Here is a 19,612-nt window from a genome sequence, read left to right as displayed (position 1 = left end):
AAGAATTAAAACTGCTGACGTCATAGAAGAAAACACCCAGTTCTCTGTAAGTCTTATTTAAAAGCAGCTTTGTACTTGGCTACATTATCACCTAAGATGTATGAAAACAGCGTGGGGCTGCCTAAACCATGAGGAAATACCACATACGCCCTACAACGAATCCTTCAGGAAAGCCTAAGGGGAAGTCATGGAGAAAATGGCATCATCCAGTCAGGATCGCACTGCCCCCAGGCTGGCCAAGACCTTCTCCGCAGCACCTACTGTGGAGCCGGCAGCTGGGTACCCAGCACGCCTAGCACGTCCGACGGGGGCTGGTGAGTCAGCCTCCGCAGGCTTATTCACAAGATCCTGAAGAGCAGCTCTGCCGGCACGTGGCCCCGAGGGCCCCTCCGCCTGGCACTGAGCAGGCGGAGAGCAGGGACAACCGCCAGCCTGTCCTGCTGGACTCACACTCCAACATGGAGACAGACCCACACAGACGGCTCACACGCTGGCACCAAGTAGCACCGGAGACAGGGAGAACCACGGGTGGGGAAGGTGGCAGCGGTGTGAGGGGGCTGGAATTTCAGAAACAGGGCCACTGCCGGGAGGCAGCCGGTGGGAAGAGGAGTGGACGCGGGGCGCGACCACACGGATGCACGGCACACGGGCCAATCCTAGGAACACGGCTCGTGGGCTTGCAGGTAGGGGGCCAGGACCGGCAGGAGATGGTGCCACGCCCAACGGCAGGTGACGGGGACGTTCAGAGCAGGAACCAGCCCGGCGGTGAAGGTGCAGGGCTGCTGCGTGAGTGTCGGGGAGCCCCCGGGAGCGGGGAGGACACCCCAGAGCAGCCCCGCGGCCCCAGAGCGGCTGCCCCGGCCGCCACTTCCCTACCAGGCCCCCGCACAGGCCACTGCAGCTCAGGGACTCCCGCTGCCCGACTGAAGCTCCCGCAGACGTGCCTGCAGCCCGCATCCCTTCCTTCCGCCCCGCTCGCCCCAGAGTCAGGGCTGAACTGAGGGCTCTGCCGGCCCACCACATCCCACCCTGCCTGTGCTTCTCCCAGGACAGCACCAAGAGCTCAGTCAGCGCTCCGGGGAGGGTTACAGACACATCTGCCAGCTGCTGTACAAACACATGTCGTTACAAGCAGCAGCCTTTATAAAATGAATTTTTTAAAACGATCAAAACCTTTGAAGATGTAAAGACCTACTGTGGTGAGTGAAACATTCACTGAAGTTAAAAATCACACTAAGTTTATATATTTATATATCTACGGACCTTAATTTAAGCAAATAAAAAAAATAATAGAAAAGTTAACTGCTAAGTTTTGCATCTCTTTTGCTACTCATCTGAGCCCCACATTACACAAAAGCAGCAGACTAGCAGTGAAATCTGGTCTAATTTAAAAGCTCGTGGTTCAGGTATAACTGTGGTGCAGGCAGACCTCATTTTATCACGCAGAACCCAGAAGGGAGGAGCAGCCAAGGTCCCTCCTGCTGTAACCGCGACACCAGGCGAGCAGAGAAGTGCTCCCGGGCGGCCGGCGCAACACCCAGGACCCCGTGGTCTGCACGCCTCTGACCCCACGTCCCCATGGGCCGCTCCCTTCCAAGCCGCCGGACCCCCAGCTTTTCCAGCACACAGGGTGCACACAACACGGGTGGGCTGACACACACCAACACACAAGCTCAAGGCTCGCTTGCACGCGGGCCAGCTCGGATGCCAGGTGTGGGCACTGCCACCCACCTCTCTGGCACAAAGGGTCCAGAAACTCCTGTAAGCCGTTTGGGATGTTTCTGACGACGTCGCAGGAGTAGCCATCCTCGGGCAGAAGGAACGGCAGCTGCAGGTCGGGGTCCTCCTCCAGCTGCACCTCCCGCCCGTCACTGCGTGCCAGCTCGTCGGCTGTGTTCTCCGCCACAGCCACCACATGCTCCATCAGGTCCTGGTTGGAAAACAGACACAGAGCTAAGGACATGCTCGGTGACGGGCACAGCTGACCAGCAGCTGTCAGAAAAACGTTTAACCACACGTAGCGTGGCTACATACACACACGCAGGGAGAGTGCAATCTATCAACAACTCAAACCAGTCTGTAAAGCAATAAAACACTAGCACAGTACATACTCTTAATATATCAGCTACCACATTAATGATTAATTTCAAAAGACCTGTAGTTTTAAATAGAAAGAAATTCTTCGATCACAAGAAAACGGTCTTTTTCCCTTCTCAAAAGTAATTTTTTCCTTGCACAGTTTTTTAACATCCAGTGGCTAATAACCTTATTTTTATACTTAACGACATCAGAAGAAGCTCACACAATGTTAAACGTAAAAAAAAATCAGGACAAACATATCTATTCCCAGCTTATGCAGAGGTTATTGCCTTACTATGGGTTTATGGGTGATTCTTGTTTAAAAACTTTCCGTTAGTGAGATAACGTACACACAGGACGGTTCACAAATCCTAACTGGACGGCTGAGCACACGAACACCCCGCCCCCGCCAACCAGCCCGCTTGGGGGACCGAACCACACCCACTGTGAAGCCACCGTCACTGCCCTGTCCTCCGTCCCCAAAGTCTTGGCCACCCAGGCTTCTAACCCGCATCCTCCTGTGTCCCCAAGTCCGTGCAAAGGGAAGCCCAGGGTGTAGAGCCGGTATCTGACTTCCTGTGTTGTTGTGCAGCCATGTTAGGCTCCTCTACCAGACTGCGACACGGTCTATTTGGGGACAGGTAGTAGTTTCCAGGTTTGGGCGATTCTGTACCTGTCTTCTGTAGGCATAAACCCCACACTGGAGATCAATCCATCCATCCAGTTAGGTTACCTCTCTACCGAGTTCTCAGGGCACCTGCGTCCAGCGGAGGTAACGGTGGTGGTGAGCACATGCAGCATTCCTCTCTGTAAAGAGCCAGCTGCAGCACGTACTGTTTTCTGTGTTTCTCACCCTCTGTCCCTCTAGGAGGCATCCCAAAACAGCAGACTCTGTTCTGGACAAGCACCTGGGTTTTACCAGGCAGACACCTCTGCGCAGGTTGGGGAGGCCCTGCAGCTGTTGCTGCGTGAACACAAGGATGGCACTTGGGGTCTCAGGTCACAGCGCCGTGCCCGAGAACTCAGATGTCAGGGCAACTTCCTCACTCCCCGCCCCGGCTTTCCAACCATTTTCCAACAACCTCATTCCCCGAATTAAATCCCTTTCTACGTAACATGCTCATGTAGTTTCTACTTCTTGCACCGACCCCTAACTCATACAGACATCAACAGCAAAAGCGACCTCGTGAGAGGACCAAGTGAATTAGCTTATTTACTAAAGGAATAAGGCCACTGATTACATAGTGTTTCCTTTTCCTCCACACTTCCCTGTGCAGACACGGCCCACATGGAGTGGCAGTGTGGCACTGTCACTTACTGTAGGGACAAAAGGCTCATCGGGCGCACAGTGGTAATTCTGAAGTAAGGCTTGAAGTTGTAGTGAATTTAACTTGAAGCAGGTACTGTTTATATTTGGGATGTCATCGGGTGCGTACTTATCCATGGTGAGCAAAGTGGTTGCCTATTTCAGAATAAGCAACATGAAATATCATGATTTAAAAGTATTTCATAAATATTCCCCTTTACATAACATTTGTAAAACTGCAATAACTTGCTAATTTGATTTTGAAATGCAGGGTGCTTTTAAGAAAATACAGTTCCATTAATGTTACCTGTATGTGTTAAACTGAGCTCAAAGCATCGTAAAGGTTTTCAGATGAACTCTTTATTAAAATATATATTTATAATGAGACTCAATAATTTATGTTCAGAGAGCATTTAAAACTTCTTAGAAATTTAAACATTTTTATAACCATTAAGATCACCAATTACTACGGTCTGAGTAAAATACCATTGTAATGACTTCTTTTTTAAAAGATTTATTATTTGTTTGTTTAATTTATTTATTTTTGGCTGCGTCGGGCCTTAGTTGCAGCACGTGGGATTTTCGTTGAGGCATGCAGGATCTTCCGTTGTGGTGGGCAGGCTTCTCTCTAGCTGTGGTGCGCGGGCTCCAGGGCGCGTGGCCTCTGTAGTTTGCGGCACGCGGGCTCTCTAGCTGAGGCGCACAAGCTCAGCTGTTGTGGCGCGCAGGCTTAGTGGCCCCGCGGCATGTGGGACCCCAGTTCCCAGACCAGGGATCGAACCCACGTCCCCTGCACTGTGAGGTGGATTCTTTCCCACTGGACCACCAGGGAAGTCCCTGTAATGACCTTTTTAACAACTCGCTGACTCAATCAAAGTAAGAGGGCAGAAACTTCTTTTGAAACTAAATCTTTTTAAGAGACTGAGAAAAAAATACAAAATTATACATTGTCATAATACTAAAAAAATGCTCTAGATACTCACTTCCTTAACTGCAAAATACCAGTTCCTAGTCTTTGGATACCTAGGAAATTCCTAGAACTGGTTAAGCCATTAGGACATGGCTCTTCTGTACTCCTTTGTTCCTTTCTTCTTCTCTTGCTCTGTTCCTGGTGATTTGATGATTTTCTGGAGTGGCGTGCTTAGACTCCTTTCTGTTTATCTGCGTATCTGCTATAGGTTTTTGCTCTGCGGTTACCTGGCTTTGTGTTCTTAAAGAGGCAATCATCATCCATTTTCAAATTGGAATTTATCTTTCAGTATGGAGCTTTATGAAATATACCTTACTATTCTCAATTTTAAAAACCCTTTAAGGTATTTACTCTACTGAGTACCACCTGTTACGGGCTATACTGTGCCCTCCAAAATTCATATGGGGAAGTCCTAACCCTGTTTACCTCAGAATGTGACCTTATTTGGAGACACGATCCTAACAGAAGGAATCAAGTTAAATCAGGTCAGTAGGTCTGGCGTCTTTATAAAAGGCAGACTTTTGGACACAGATGTGCGTCCAGGAAGAAGGCCCCAGGAAGACAAAGGCAGAGACGGGGAGGGGTGGTGTGTCCACAAGCCCGGGGACACCAAAGACTGCCCACGGCCAGCAGAGCCTACGGGGGCCTGGAGCAGATTGTCCCTCGCAGGAACCAATGTGCCCTGACCTTGATCTCAGACTTCTGGCCTCCAGAGACAATAAATTTCTGCTGTTTAAGCCACCCGATTTGTTGTACTTTGTTCAAGCAACCCAGGCAAACTAATAACCCACCGTTTCATTATCTGTACATGTAAGAAACCCCAAAAGGAGGGTGCTGAGTTCTGCGGAGTCCACGTTACCCCCGGGATAGAACCAGAGGCATGTACGACAGCGCCCACCGAGCGGGGAAGCGGGGCTGGGACCACCCACCTGCACGATCCTGCTGAGATGACAGTCGGCCGCCAGCTCCAAGCCCTGCTTCTCCGCCCAGGCCTCCACGTGCCCGAGCTGCTGGCGGATGATGGCGCCCCAGTAGTGGGAGCACAGCCCCGACTCGGGGTCGGTCACCAGCCTGTTGAACAGCCACATGTTGATGAAGTGGAAGAGCTGGGAGAAGAGCTGGATGGTCAGCGCAGCGTTGACCCGGCAGCGGCGCAGCAGCGACATGGCCCCCGTGAGCGTGTGCAGCACGTCGTCTGTGCAGAGAGACGGCACCGTGTCACCGAAAGGGCTCCGGAATTCGCGGTAAACGCGCGCTGACGTCTGTTCAACCTCTTTAGAACAGCAATCTCATTCCAACAGGAAGCAGTGACGTAGTCTCGAACTACCAACACGCAGCGGTATGAACTGTATCTACTTAAGTTCACCCGGACAGACTTCTGGGAAAGTCTGATGTCGCACCAGCAGGATGCGGCAAAATGAGAACTCTTCTTAAACAAGACACATGGTGATTACAATTTATTATTTAAAGAATGCCAAATCCAATAGGTTGTCTCATTTACTTTCATAATACCTCCCTCTCACATACAGCAAATACTAAAATGAAGCTAAACAAACGGGAGAAGGAGGGAAGGAGAGGACGAAGGCGAAAAAGAGAACCCTAACCTATTTTTGGCCTTTGCAGACTGTTCTCTTCGGGGTCGTCCAGAAAGGCTGGCATGTAATTATTCAGTTCTGACTGAAGACAGTGAACCAGGTATCTGAAAATACGGAGACAATTTTAATAATCTCAGAATGACGCCCTGCTATTATCAGACATAATATCACAAGTGAAACAATTTGTACTGTTTAGAAATACCTCCCATGTAAAAAATATATGTAATAGTTCTACTCTCGGGATTCTTGAAACATAGCTAATTGAATTAAATTTATTAAATCAACACATTTTGCATATAGTTATTTATGCTTCTTGATATCCATCTTCAATTAGGGTAAATAAAAACCCTTAAAATTAGTTTTGAAAACTTAACCAGAAAACATGTTTTAAATCTTTACAGAATAGTATCATCTAAACACGTGTTCTTACTTAAAGGCCATTTGAACCAAGTGTGCTAGAACATCCTGGGCATCCAACGTGATTCGACTAAGATCTCGGTCCTGCTTTATGAAGTTGAGAAGCTCAGATGCATTTGCCATCCAGAAAGCAAGTGCCCCTGCAATATTCTTCTGTTTCTGTAGATAGAACACGTTTCCGTAAGCAACCACAGGACAAACAACAATAATAAAAATAAAAAGGAATGCTCTTGAAAAGCTGCTGTAGATAGACCAGTACCTTCCCATTTTCACCAAGGTATTTACCACAGATACCAGATACTTGCAGAGGAATTTGGGTACATACATAGCAATGGAAAGTAAAAACCCACTGCAACTTCTTAGGATTCATGTATAGACACATGGATCTAATGAGCTACTATTTATGGAATCAGTGGGGGAAAGGAGGTATCAAATAATACAACACCAAATTGGAGATTGTGCATTATCTGGTAATCTGTGAAGTATACACACATGTATCCATGGTTACCCAACAGCCACCCTGATACTCAAAGTCACTGGCTTGGACACCAAGCAACTCGGTATCAAGTACTGATCTATCGTGTCATCTCCCGACCACATGTGCAGGCCAGGCAACCTCAGATGAGATCCAAAGAATAGGAACCAAGGATAAACAATAAAGAGAAGAAACAGAACTTTTGTCATTTCATATCCACACTGAAGTGCATTAAGCAAAAGTTATGAAATGCTGATAAAGGTTGCACAGTCAAAAAAGGATTTTAGTACTGCATGTTCCAGCTGCCAAATGAGTGTTATGAGCCTCGGTCCAGTTGTTGTTGTACTTTGACATGGAAGCAGCATGAGAAACTCAGCTAAGCCAACACAGCCAGGATCGGCTCCCAGCAGTATGTCCTACCTGATCAACCTGGTCTACTTCCTGGAGAAAAACAGACGCGGGGAAACCAAGCAGAACGAGAGAAAGAAACTTGTAAACAATCATGATAGTTTAAAAAAAAATCAAAACACTAACATGAAGGTATGACACGAGGGTACAACATTTAGTTACGTTATTCCCATGTTACACACTCATTTACAGTTCTGAGGCAGCTTTGGAAGTCTAGGGCATGAACGATTAGTTTCATGTTCTTAAAACTGGCACAATAACGAAGGGAATTCCTAGAGTTTATCTATAAAGAAGATGTTACAATAAACAAATGAATACACTGATCTCTTTAAAAGATTTACCAAAAAAAGGACTTCTTAACATCTCTTAACAGCGTTGCGTGTTTGAGACGACTTAAACGTACACAACTTGAGAGTCTAGTCTCCTGGATCAGTTAATAAGAATGAAAAGACAAGAAAGACCAGCAGAAACAGTAAGAGCTGAGAACTTAAAAATGTATTAAAAACGTATTATTTCTATACTAGAAAGGAGTAACTTGTTTTTTGAAAGTAGGTTTTTACAAAAGAAAGAATTTTAATTATTCCATAATTTCTCTCTAAAAATTGAAGATTTTTAGATCTTCAATCTAAATATTGAAGATTTTTAGATCTCCAATCACATACTGAACCTAAATCTGAAGTCTGAAAGGCTTGTCCTGATAATGGTGATTTCACTGCCTAGTTAAGAAAAGTCCATCAAAAGTAGTTTGCTGATGGGAGTCTGATCATTTGAAATCCAAGTGCGATGGAAGACAGACAATGGCTCTGAATGACAACTGGAAAGGAAATCCACATCTGTCTATAAAATAATGAGAGTAACAAAATGGTATCCAAATAAAATGACTTTCCTTTTTATCTGTTTCCTCACTTGGGTAGAAGACTCATAACCTCCTCAAATTCATAGGCTAACCACTCAAACATAAAAGAAACCCTTCTTGAAAACGTCTGGCCTTTTAAAACAGTTCTGAGGGAATTAAAAGACTAGTTTGCCTCAAACTAGTCTTTTCTAGTTTGAAAAGTATCCTGACAGGAGAAAAACAATCAAACCATCTAGCCATGTTATGTAACATTATATACCTAGAGTTTCACAGCTGAATAATAAATAGTGTTGACAAGTGATTTAGGAACACTTTTTTAAAAAGTCTGTAAATTTACTTTTAAGGACTTTAAACCTCCAGGTTATCTAAAAGTCTGGAAAACTATTATGCCAATTTTATCAACTACAGACAAGATAGTACTAAAGGAAACAAACCATTTTGCCAAGAGAATATCCTTATTTCCTGAAAATTTAAAAACTGGTTTATGAAAGAATCTGATTTTCATCGTAAGTGAGAAATGTCACGATGTCCATTATAGTCAGGATGTCCATTATACCTACACAAGTGCCATCAAAAAACCCAGATGCTAACTACCAACATCCTAGTAGGCTCATTATAAAAGAACAAGTCCTTTTTCATAACCATTAAAAATTTTTAAGAAGGTGTCAGGAACTGATGGGGCGGGTAATGGAGAGAAACTGCTCGGTGGGTGAGGGGTTGGTCTGGAGGGATGGAAAAGCTATGGAACCAAGTCCAGGAGGCTGCACAACACTGTGAATGTACGGATGCTACCCAACTACTCACTTTAAAATGGTTCACTTTATGTTATGTGAATTTCACTTCAGTAATTTATTATTATTTTTTCAATTCTCAATGCCTTCTCACAACTAGTGTAATTTCAAGGGTCTTTTTCATGATCATTATGTTACCATGTACAGTTTCTCTTCCCTTATTTTAAATTTTGTAGGGAAGAAACAGAAAAGCAGTTTACATTTCATTTCAACTTTTAAAGCTATACAATTTCTAATCCTACTTATGTAACTTTCGTTTTAGAAAAAATTCCTAAGATGAAGTCAAACATGTAAACAAATCTGAAATGTTAAAAAAACTAACTTAATTGATTTAAAAATTATAAACGCGGTCACTGAAGTGGCAGGGCTTTGCAGGCTGGCGCTTACCTGAATGACCCCTTCCATCATGCTCACCATCTTGTTGACAATGGCGATCACTTTGTGCGTCCGTTCTGCGGGACTGACATCGGGTCTGTACTGGCTGGACAATACATACCGACACGCCATATATAACACGTATGTAGGTGACAACTTAAAATGGACTGTAGAGCTATTAGTGTAATTTATAATGGCAGATAAAAATGAATCTTCAGCTGTGAAAAGATTTCAAAAAAGAAGAAGAAGAAAAAAAAAAGAACAAAAAAAACCCCATGAAAATCAGATGGAGAAAAATGGAACAAGAAGTAATTTACTACCAATGGAATCTGAAATTACTCACAACTTTCCCTGAATTCAATGCTTGCAGGCAGTATTAGGTCAGGCCCAGGAGTGTCCTGAGTTCTGAAAGAGGAAAATGGCCATTTCTTAAAATCCGGTCACAGTAGCTAATAATATCACCGACAACCAGTGCAGATTTCTGCAACTATTTCTTAAATGTCTCTATATAAAATTTTTTCAAATAATACACAGCCTAATGACTGGTTTTCATGTGGAACCTATTCAAACGTTCAAATGAGTGAACTGGGAGTGACCACGTCCCAGCTCCTCACAGAGGTCAGGTCCTTGAAGTATCTGCTTCCGACAGGAGAACAGATCTGACCCTGTTTCTTTATTATTGATGAAGACGTCGTGTGGAGCAGAGAGATCAGGCTGCCAGGCACCTGCTACCGCAATGGCTCAAGTGACAATGAAGAGACACTGCTGGGAGACACAGAGAAAATCTAAACCACACTGAGCTTGAAACTGAGCTCTCACACAGGAAAAAGTAAAGTGTCCTAAGAGCTAGACATCGCCTTTCTCTCCCAATAAAGGTTAGACACGTGATCCCTGCCAGTCCAGGTCCCCTCGACCACTCAGTGTTAGCGTTTGTCCACATGCACAGAGACCAGGCCGTAGGATGACTAACACAGCTGACTACAGATCTGCAGGTACAGACGGGCGAACTAAAGTAATTCCTTTCCGACAACAAATGTTCTGGTCCCTCCATTCCCATCTTCTCCACGCACCAAAAGATGAATAAGGGGAAATATAATGTGAGTTCATTCAAACTATCATAAACATGAAAAGTAAAAACAAAAACCTTCTTTTCACCAAATTACATGCTTCAAAGTTTATTATCCAGTCTATGATTTATTAATTTGGATTTAACTCAATAATTTAGGTATAAAAACGCTCTTAGAAACCGAAGTAATTCAAAAGCTCAATTATTTTAATATGTCTTTCTTATGCTGCCGCATTTGTAAACATCTGAAATTGTAGCTAAGCAGTTATTTTCAATTTAATACCCGTAACGTGAACCTGGATAAATTTTACCAATTTTTTTTAATGCTTCATCACTTCAACAAATCTAAAAATAAGGAATTCAAATTCTCATTGAAAAAATTTTTAAAATGTGTCAGTGATATTTTAAAAGTCTTTTCCATCACTCACAATCTTTTCCTTGACTAAGGTTAGTATTTAATTGCTCATGAAAGCCACTTAGATTTTTATGACCACACCAATGAAGAAGAACTGCTTATACTAACAATGTATTATATACACGAAAAATACAGAGACTGAAAATGGGAAGAACCATCTGTTTCCATCACTGTCTTCATATCAACAAAGCAACACATATTTATAGTTCCAATAAAACTTAAACAAGTCTTGGCAAAACAAAAGAATATGACCTTGCAAAAAACTTAATTAAAATATATGCTCACAGGAGAAAATAATTCCTGACATACAATTAATCATCATATGGCTATTCTGACACTATATTATCATTATTTATTAACTGTATTAATAAGTTAGTAAGTATATACTTATTAATTTTGCATATCCTAAAAACATTATCCTAATCAATCTTCCCCTCCCCTATCGATTATTTGCTTATTCAAGTATTTATGGGCTAAGAACCACGATACATACCTCTTGACCACCTTGTAAGTAAATGGAGGTTAACTCCTTATAATACTAATTCACCGCTCTGAACATTTAATTCTAGAATACACTACCAAAAACAAGTCCGGACACAGAAAGTAGGCTATTTATTATTATATCTAAAAAAAAATTCTCCATGTATAGTGATTCATATTGTAATTGTAAAAAAATTCACAAAAAATACTGAATAATAACCAAAAAGCCCATAATAAAAATAAGGTAAAAATTTGAGATTCCCAGATGAGTCTACAGATTTAATTACTATGATGAATGATATTAAAATCTTATAATGTACAGTGCCCTCTGCTGCAAGATGGAAAACTTAAGAACTGTATCAGTTGCTTGTCACCAAACCGGTAAGTGACCTGCCTCAGCTAATGCCTTGGTTACTGGATCTGTGAAAGGGAACAGTCAGAATGGCCTCGTCAAAAATCTGAATAGCACCAAAAGATGAGCGTTCCTGGTTCCACTGCCGATAATGAGAGTATTCACACTAAGCTCCCCTGTTTCTGCCTGAGCAGGAGGGCTCAACACGTACAATGAACCACCATGCCTTCCAACACTGAAACAATTTTAGAAGCCACAAGGAAACAGAATTCTGACTTAAGGTGAGATATATTTTAAAATCTTAAGAAAAGGAAATAACAAAAGGTCTAAGTTCTCTGTTCACAAAAACTAGGCAAGACCAATGCCAGCAGAGAAGAAGACTCATGTCCGGCAATCAACAGGGAGCCATCAGAGCGTGAGACCGAGCAGGATGGTGCTCCGTAACTCGGAAACACTCAACTTCAACGTCAGTTTTGGCTCTGTGTATTTTTAAACACGTGAGGATTTCCTCTAGAAATGGGTAAAACGATTAGTCTTATCTAAATATCAAAATGGTCAAATACTGAAATCCTACAAAAATTCCCTTTCTCCCTGTTTTTACCAAGTAGCACCTTTAACACTGAAACATCTTAATTCAAACTGCCTCCCGTTTCAACGGGATGAGGCCATGGCATGTAAGTGAAGGATTAATTGTTGATGAAGCATTTTTTTTTCAATTCGGTAACATGAAAAGGAAATAACCTTAAGGTACTGCGAACATTCTAAAAATGTCAGCTAAACCTCTAGAGTAACTTTTAACCGTAACCCTCTCCAGGTGTACTTTCACTCCTTTCATAATTAAAAAGGCACCCATTTCCCACCTGCTTTCTTGCCTGCGGTAGTCCAGCTGCTGCTCCACTCTGACCATGGGCTTCACCATCCCTCTCTCGGCGGTGCTGGCGGCAGACAGCCCCCTGTCGCCGTCCAGCCTGGAGGAGCTCTAAGTCCAGGGGAAACACAGGGCGTTTAAACACAGCACGCGGACCAACCACGCTTCACACTCAGTCAGCGTCGCGGGGGAGGCAGGCGGGGGCCGCAGAGGGACAGCAGGGGCCAGGAGGGGCCCAGCAGTGCCGAGGATGCCACGTCCACAGCAGTGTGCCCGAGAGCACAGTCACTGAGAGAATAACAGCACACATGGACACTTTCCCCATCTGGCTCTAAAACACAGGCATGCAGGCATGAGGCACACACACCAGGGCCCTGCAGAAAGTGCAGTAATAGCAGCGACCTGACTCCACAGAGTTCTCTTGGGTCAGGACACAGTGGACAGGGTATGTGCACAATGTGAAGAGGCAGGTCTTTGTTTACTTGTGAGCTTTAAGGAAGGATGTAAAAATTCACTCATCACAGCTCAAAACCTAGTGAAGAATTCAGTACAGAAATGGCTTACTTCTTGCCCTTAATCAACACGGGGAAAAGACACCTATAAAGCAACCCAACACAGTACATTTAAGTCCCTCCAAGCAGTGCCCACTCCTAGCCAGCCTGTGGCTGACGGAGGGATGAGTTACTGATATTCAGAAAACAATCAGAACAGAATCAATAAACTTAGGTAAAAAATCCACTGCAGCAAAAAATTTATGTAAGACTTCTTGCTACATCCCTTACTGTAGAAACTGAGCACAGATAAGTAAATAAAAATCATCCTGGCCTTACCAACCAGAGATGAACATTGTGCAGGATGTATCTTTCCATTCTTTATATTTCCCATAAATGACATTACACAGCCTACACTCTGCAAAAGATACTTTTTCTTATGTTGTAGACATCTCGTAATATTATTTTTATGTTACAGAATTGTAACGGCTGTATTAACATTTTGTTGTCTATTCATCAAGGTTCATTAAACCAATTTTTATTAGGTTGTTTAAAATGTTCATCAGTATAAAGTGTCAGGATAGCTGTGCTTGTTTGTGTGTGTATATATATAAATACACACACACACACACACATATTCACACACAGTAATTAATTACTTTGTTAAGGTACGGCTACAGAAATAAAATTGCTTGGTCAGTGGATGGCAATATTTAGACTACAAAAAATTGTTATAAATGAATAATGATAAGGCAATGAACAAATAAACTGATATGTTTATAAACATGTTACAAAACCACTTTAGCTGTTTTCAAATGACTTTTAGAACAAATGCTCACAAAACAGCTGAAGGAAGCAGGAAAGAAAGGTGTGTATCTGTGTGTGGAGAAGGATTTAATCATGTTAAAATACACACATGAACACACACATGCATATAAGAGTTCAGAAAAGCATCTACCAAAATTTTACCAAAAGCCAACCGTGAACTGTGGATGAACTGTTTTCGGTTTTTTTACATGTTTTCTCAATTTAACCAAGTTTTCTATATTGACTATGCATTTTTATAAGAAGCAAAATTTTTTTATAAAGATGGTTATTATATTGGGTTCTGAGAGTCCTTACTCATTAAATTGCTTAGTAGATCTTTACTGAGACTTTTACGTACTACTAGGCATTTTTCTCAGCAGCAAAAGTGCGGCAGTGAGCACACAAGCCCTACGAACCTCACAGAGCTCACACTCCACAGTCAATCAACAAACAAGTAGCGTACGGTATAGCAAAGGCTGCACCAAGAATTTCAAGTACGGTGTGTACTAGTGCCAGGGCGCTCAAGGAAGACTCTTTCACGGAGGAGACTTCAGATGAAGTCGGAGGTAAGAAGGGGCTTGCCGGGGGACAACCAGCGGAGGGAGCGTTCCACGAGAAGCGGGCCCACCCGGCCTCCGGGTGGGATGGGGGTGGGCGTCCAGGGAACAGAAGCAGTGGTGGCACATGCTGAGCTGAGAGGGAAGGGGGCCAGGCCCCAGGAGCTGTGTGACACAGAGCGATGAATGACCGTGTGACAGCGGGACAAGAAACCACCTGGAGGCTTCGGAAGCAGGTCAGCAGCAACGTCTAATTCACGTCTTTAATACCTCGGTTCAGCTGCCGGGAAGAGAATGACGGGCCAGGCAAGAGCAGAGGAGGGGCTGCTGTCTAAGAAGCTCTGTGGTCCCTCTACCACAGGACGGCTGCAGCCTGAGCCAGACTCTCCCGGGGACGACACACAAAGGAGGGTCAGAGGGCAGGGGCCGAGCCGGCGGGACCCGCCGATGACCGGGTGACGGGGTGACCGGGTGAGGGGACGGGGGGGACCAGGGCGGCTTGCGATGGGTTTCTGTCGAGCAATGCCGAGGACGCTGGGGGACGGGACGTCGGGCCCCGAGGTGGGGGAGGGTGAGGGAGAGAAGGTGCGTGAGAAAGAAGGTCTCCGTCTGTCTCAGCTGCGCTGAATGTGACGGGCGCTGCAGAGTCTGGGGGGTTGGCGCCCAAGACGGGAGTGGCGCGCACGCAGAGGGCATCCAGCAGCCTAAGGTCAGCTGGGGAACAGGTACCAACAGAAGAGGGGGGCCCAAGGTCTGAAGCCTTGGCCCCCAATTTCAGAATCAGGCGGTGGGGGGGGACCCACCAATCAGACTGAGGAGGAAGGTGCCCTGATACGGGGGCGAGAGAGGCCCTGGGGCAGAGGGCGTGCACCGGCTGGGTGGTGCTGGCACCGCTGAGACAGACCACGCGGGACCTGGAACCGGGGGCGTCGGTGCCCGGGACAGGCACGGCCCTGCGAACGGGCAAGGAAAGGAGATGGAGCGCAGGCCGTGGACACGGCCACCGACGAGGACCCCTGCCAGAAACCGTGCTGAGGACACGAGTACGTAACAGGCAGTAGCTGGAGAGGACAGGAAGGAAGGGTTTTAAAAACCTGTCCCGGTGCCGGAAGATGAGCCACCGCGAGCAGCTCCTGCCCCCAAGCCGGGCCCGTGAACGGCGCGGCGGAAGGGGCAAGGCCTGGGAGCTCTGGCTTCTCGTGAGGCACCAAGATGTCCGCCGCCCCCGTGGAGAGAGATGGGCGAGGGGTCCCAGCCACCAACCGTCCCACACAAGGAGCCACCAGCAAGACCAGCAAGCAGACTGAGTCCAAACCGCTCTGCACAGCTACAAAGAAACAAAACAACTGCTGTTTCCGTCCACCGAGTCTGGGTGTGGGGTGTTGCCCAGCAGTCGATAACCAGCACGAGGACAGAAGTAAACCAGCTGTGCGAGAGAGAGAGAGAGAGAGAGAGAGAGAGAGAGAGAGCACAACACAGCACCCACGGACGTGAAGCGGCAGCCGGGAGCCGGGACCCAAGTGGAGGTAAGAGGGCAGGAGTCCGTTATCTGCGGGTTGGCCTGACCGAGAAAGGCTGGCCACACAGAGGACAAGCCTAGGACACACTGCCTGGGAGAGAAAGCACAACCTCCCGGCCTTAAGGGAAAAGACAGTCTGCTGCTCACGAATCACCACGAGAAACACAAGTGGTTAGGACACCCACACGTAGGCCACTATTAACGTCTGTCTGTACAATACTTTTACGAGGATGTCACCAGTAATTCATCAAGGACGTCCTGCTGCGTGAAACAGACACAGTCCTGTCAGTAAGAGACAACCACCTACCTTGCTCGCCGGTAATGCTGTTCCACTACGAACGTCGCCTCCTAAATCAAAAGTTGTCTCCGGAACAATTCTGTTGAGATAAAATAAGAAATACATAGAATTAATAACTCTCCAATGATAAGAGGTAGTCTCTTCTTTATAATACAAAAGGAATAGTTAGCTAAATATCCCAATGTTCAAAGATCTTCAAGAAATACTTTACTGTCAGAATATGAACTTAATGAATTAAAAAACTACTGTAACTTTATGAACTTTTCCTACCAATGTATAATGAATACTCGAGATCAGATTTTTGAAAACTAATAACAAAAAATTGAAAGGAAGCATAAAGAAAAAAAGAGAAAGCTGTTCCATCAGTGAGTCTCTCTAGGCTACAAATGGCACGTAAAGACAGCGCAGACGGCCGAGGTGCCAGGAGCCCACGTGTGGACTCAGGGAAGGCCGGAGTGGGGTGGGGTGGGGGGGTGGAGTGGGCGTGAAGACAGGGCACAGGCCCAGCTGACTCCTGCCTGAAAGCCAAGCTGATGGTTTTTTAAAAGCTCACGGATACCACTATTAGGCTACACATAAAGAAATGGAGAAATTTTTGATAATGTCAATAATTAGAACCAGAGTAATTCTAAACAGTTTTTAAGAATATCTCAAAAATACCGAAACTGTTAAACGTATCATTATGAAAAATTAGTTCAGAATATAAACAAAATCTCATTTTAAAGAGTCAGTAATCTGAGGCAAGCTATAGCTCTTCGGCACAAATGAAGGGTGAATGCAATCCATTTATTCCAGTTCATGAGAGAGGCCCAACCAAAGGGAAAAGAGCCCTAAAACACCTGTTAAGAGGCTCATACACCATGATCAAGTGTGATTTATCCCAGGGATGCACACAGATGGTTCAACAGCCGCAAATCCATCAACGTGGCACCCCATGCTAACGAAAAGGATAAAAAACCCACGTGATCATCTCAACATATGCAGAACGAGATCTGACAAAATCCAACAGCCATTTGTGATAAAAACTCTCCACAAAGTGGGTACAGAAGAAACATCCCTCATCATCATAAAGGCCATGTATGACAAACCTAAGCTAACACCATACTCAACAGCGCAGAACTGAAAGTATTTCCTCTAAGATCAGGAAGAAGACAAGGATGCCCACGTGAGCCACTAGGATTCAACAAAGCCAGAGCAATCAGGCAAGAAAAAGAAATAGGAACCATCTAACTCAGAAAACAAGGGAAACTGTCACTATTTGCAGATGACAAGATGTTACATACAGAAAACCCTAAAGACTCCACTAAAAAAAATTTGTTAGAATAAGCCAATCCAGTAAGCCTACAGGGTTCAAAACCAATAACAAAAATATGCTGTGTTTCTATATACAACTAATAAAATGTCAGAGACATTAAGAAAACAATCCCATTTACAGCCGCATCAAAAAGAATAAATAAAACACCTAAAAATAAATTTAACCAAAGAGGTGAAAGACCAGTACACTGAAAACTCCAAGATACTGATTAAAGAAATTGAAGAAGATACAAATAAATGGAAGATATTTGTTATTTTGTGCTCATGGACTGGAAGAATTAATATTGTTAAAATGTCCATACCACCCAAGGCAATCTATACATTCAGTGGAATCCCTATCAAAATTCCAACGGCATTTTTCACGAAAATAGAACAATTCTAAAATTTGTATGGAACCACAAAAGATCCCAAGTAGTAAAGGCAACCCTGAGAAAGAACAAAGCTTTCTCGAGAAAGAACAAAGAAAAAGAACAAATTACTCCCTGATTTCAAACTATATTATCGTACAAAGCTATAGTAATCAGGACAGGATGATATCAGCATAAAAACAGACACACAGATCAATGGAACAGGACAGAGAGCCCAGAAATAAACCCACACACATATGGTCAATTAATCTATGACAAAGGAGCCAGGAATACACAATGACAGAGAATACATAGGACAGTCTCTTCGATAAAAAGTGTTGGGAACACTGGACAGCCACGTGCAAAAGAATGAGGATGGATCACTATCTTACACCAAACACAAAAATTAACTCAAAATGGACCAAAGGCTTGAGTAAGATCTGAAACCATAAACTCCCAGAAGAAAACATAGGCAGTAAGCTCCTTGACACTAGTCTTGGTGATGAGTTTTTGTATCTGACAAAAAAGTAAAGGCAACAAAAGCAAAATAAACAAGTGGGACTGCAGCAAACTAAAAGCTTCTGCACAGCAAAGGAAACCACCGACAAAATGAAGAAGCAATGTGTGCAAGGGGAGAAAATATTTGCAAACCATATATCTGATAAGGGGTTGATATCCAAAATATATAAAGACTTCATACAACTCAGTAACAACATCTCCTCCCAAAACAAAAAACAATTAACAAACGGGCAGAGGATCTGAATAAACATTTTCTAAAGACATACAGATCACCAACAAGTACATGGCAAAATGCTCGACATCATAATCATCAGGGAAACGCAAATCAAAACCGTAAGGAGACATCACCTCACACCTATCAGAATGGCCATCATCAAAAGGACAAGAGGTATGTGTTGGTGAGGGTGTGGAGAAAAGGGAACACTCGTGCACTGTTGGTGGGAATGGAAATCGGTGCAGCCACTATGGAGACCAGTAATGGAGGTTCCTCAACAATTAACACTAGAGCTACCGTATGACCCAGCAATCCCACTTCTGGGTGTATATCCAAAGATGATGAGAACACTGACTTGATACGATATCCTCACCTCATGTTCACTGCAGTCTTACTCACAATAGCCAAGATATGGAAGCAGCCTAAGTGTCCACTGATGGAAGAATGGATAAAGAAGATATAGTGAGAGTGTGTGTGTGTGTGTGTGCACGCACGCCTGTATCTGTGTATACAGACTCACAGGAATATTATTCAACCGTAAAAATGAAGGATATCTTGCCATTTGTGACAACATGGATGGACCTTGAAGAAACTGTGCTCACTGAAATAAGTCAGACAGAGAAAGACAATTACCATATGATCTCACTTATACGTGGAACTTAAAACAACAAGACAGCCATAAAAGGAATGAAATTTTGCCATTTGCAGCAACATGGATGGACCTGGAGGGCATTACGCTAAGTCAAGTCAACTCAGAAAGAGAAAGACAAATACTATAGATACCACCTGAAAAATACAACAAACTAGTGAATATAAGAAAAAAGAAGCAGACTCACAGACACAGAGAACAAACCAGTGGTTACGACGGGGGTGGGGAGGAGGGCGGTACAGGGGCCGTGGGATGGGAGGCGTAAACCGCCGGGTGCACCGCGGGCTCCAGAATATGTTGTACGACGTGGCGAGCAGAGCCAATACTTTGTAGTAACTGTAAATGGGAAGTGAGCTTTGAAAACTGTCTATAAAAAAACAGTCACAACAAAAAAGCCAAGCTCACAGATACAAACACTGGTGGGTACCAGAGGCAGGGGTGTCC

General features: G+C 44.3%; 1 protein-coding gene across 8 annotated transcripts in view; it reads right to left on the bottom strand.

The window, feature by feature from the left end:
• Positions 1-19,612, bottom strand: part of AFDN (afadin, adherens junction formation factor) — a 133,774-nt gene that overhangs the window by 40,252 nt on the left and 73,910 nt on the right. For 5 of the 8 annotated variants that reach the window (XM_081250838.1, XM_081250841.1, XM_081250840.1 and 2 more), the window contains exons 11-20: positions 16,135-16,204; positions 12,446-12,564; positions 9,616-9,677; positions 9,285-9,490; positions 7,263-7,283; positions 6,381-6,526; positions 5,960-6,054; positions 5,285-5,550; positions 3,398-3,541; positions 1,732-1,930 (exon numbers count right to left, since the gene is read on the bottom strand). In XM_081250838.1, the coding sequence (XP_081106964.1) occupies positions 1,732-1,930; positions 3,398-3,541; positions 5,285-5,550; positions 5,960-6,054; positions 6,381-6,526; positions 7,263-7,283; positions 9,285-9,490; positions 9,616-9,677; positions 12,446-12,564; positions 16,135-16,204 (1,328 nt within the window). The remainder of the gene's footprint in view (positions 1-1,731; positions 1,931-3,397; positions 3,542-5,284; positions 5,551-5,959; positions 6,055-6,380; positions 6,527-7,262; positions 7,284-9,284; positions 9,491-9,615; positions 9,678-12,445; positions 12,565-16,134; positions 16,205-19,612) is intronic. The other 3 variants (XM_081250842.1, XM_081250844.1, XM_081250843.1) reach the window with 1 other exon arrangement.

The sequence above is a fragment of the Mesoplodon bidens genome, assembly GCF_964165515.1.
Source record: "Mesoplodon bidens genome assembly, chromosome: 12".
Lineage (NCBI taxonomy): Eukaryota > Metazoa > Chordata > Mammalia > Artiodactyla > Ziphiidae > Mesoplodon > Mesoplodon bidens.
This window is presented reverse-complemented; position numbering and strand designations above follow the sequence as displayed.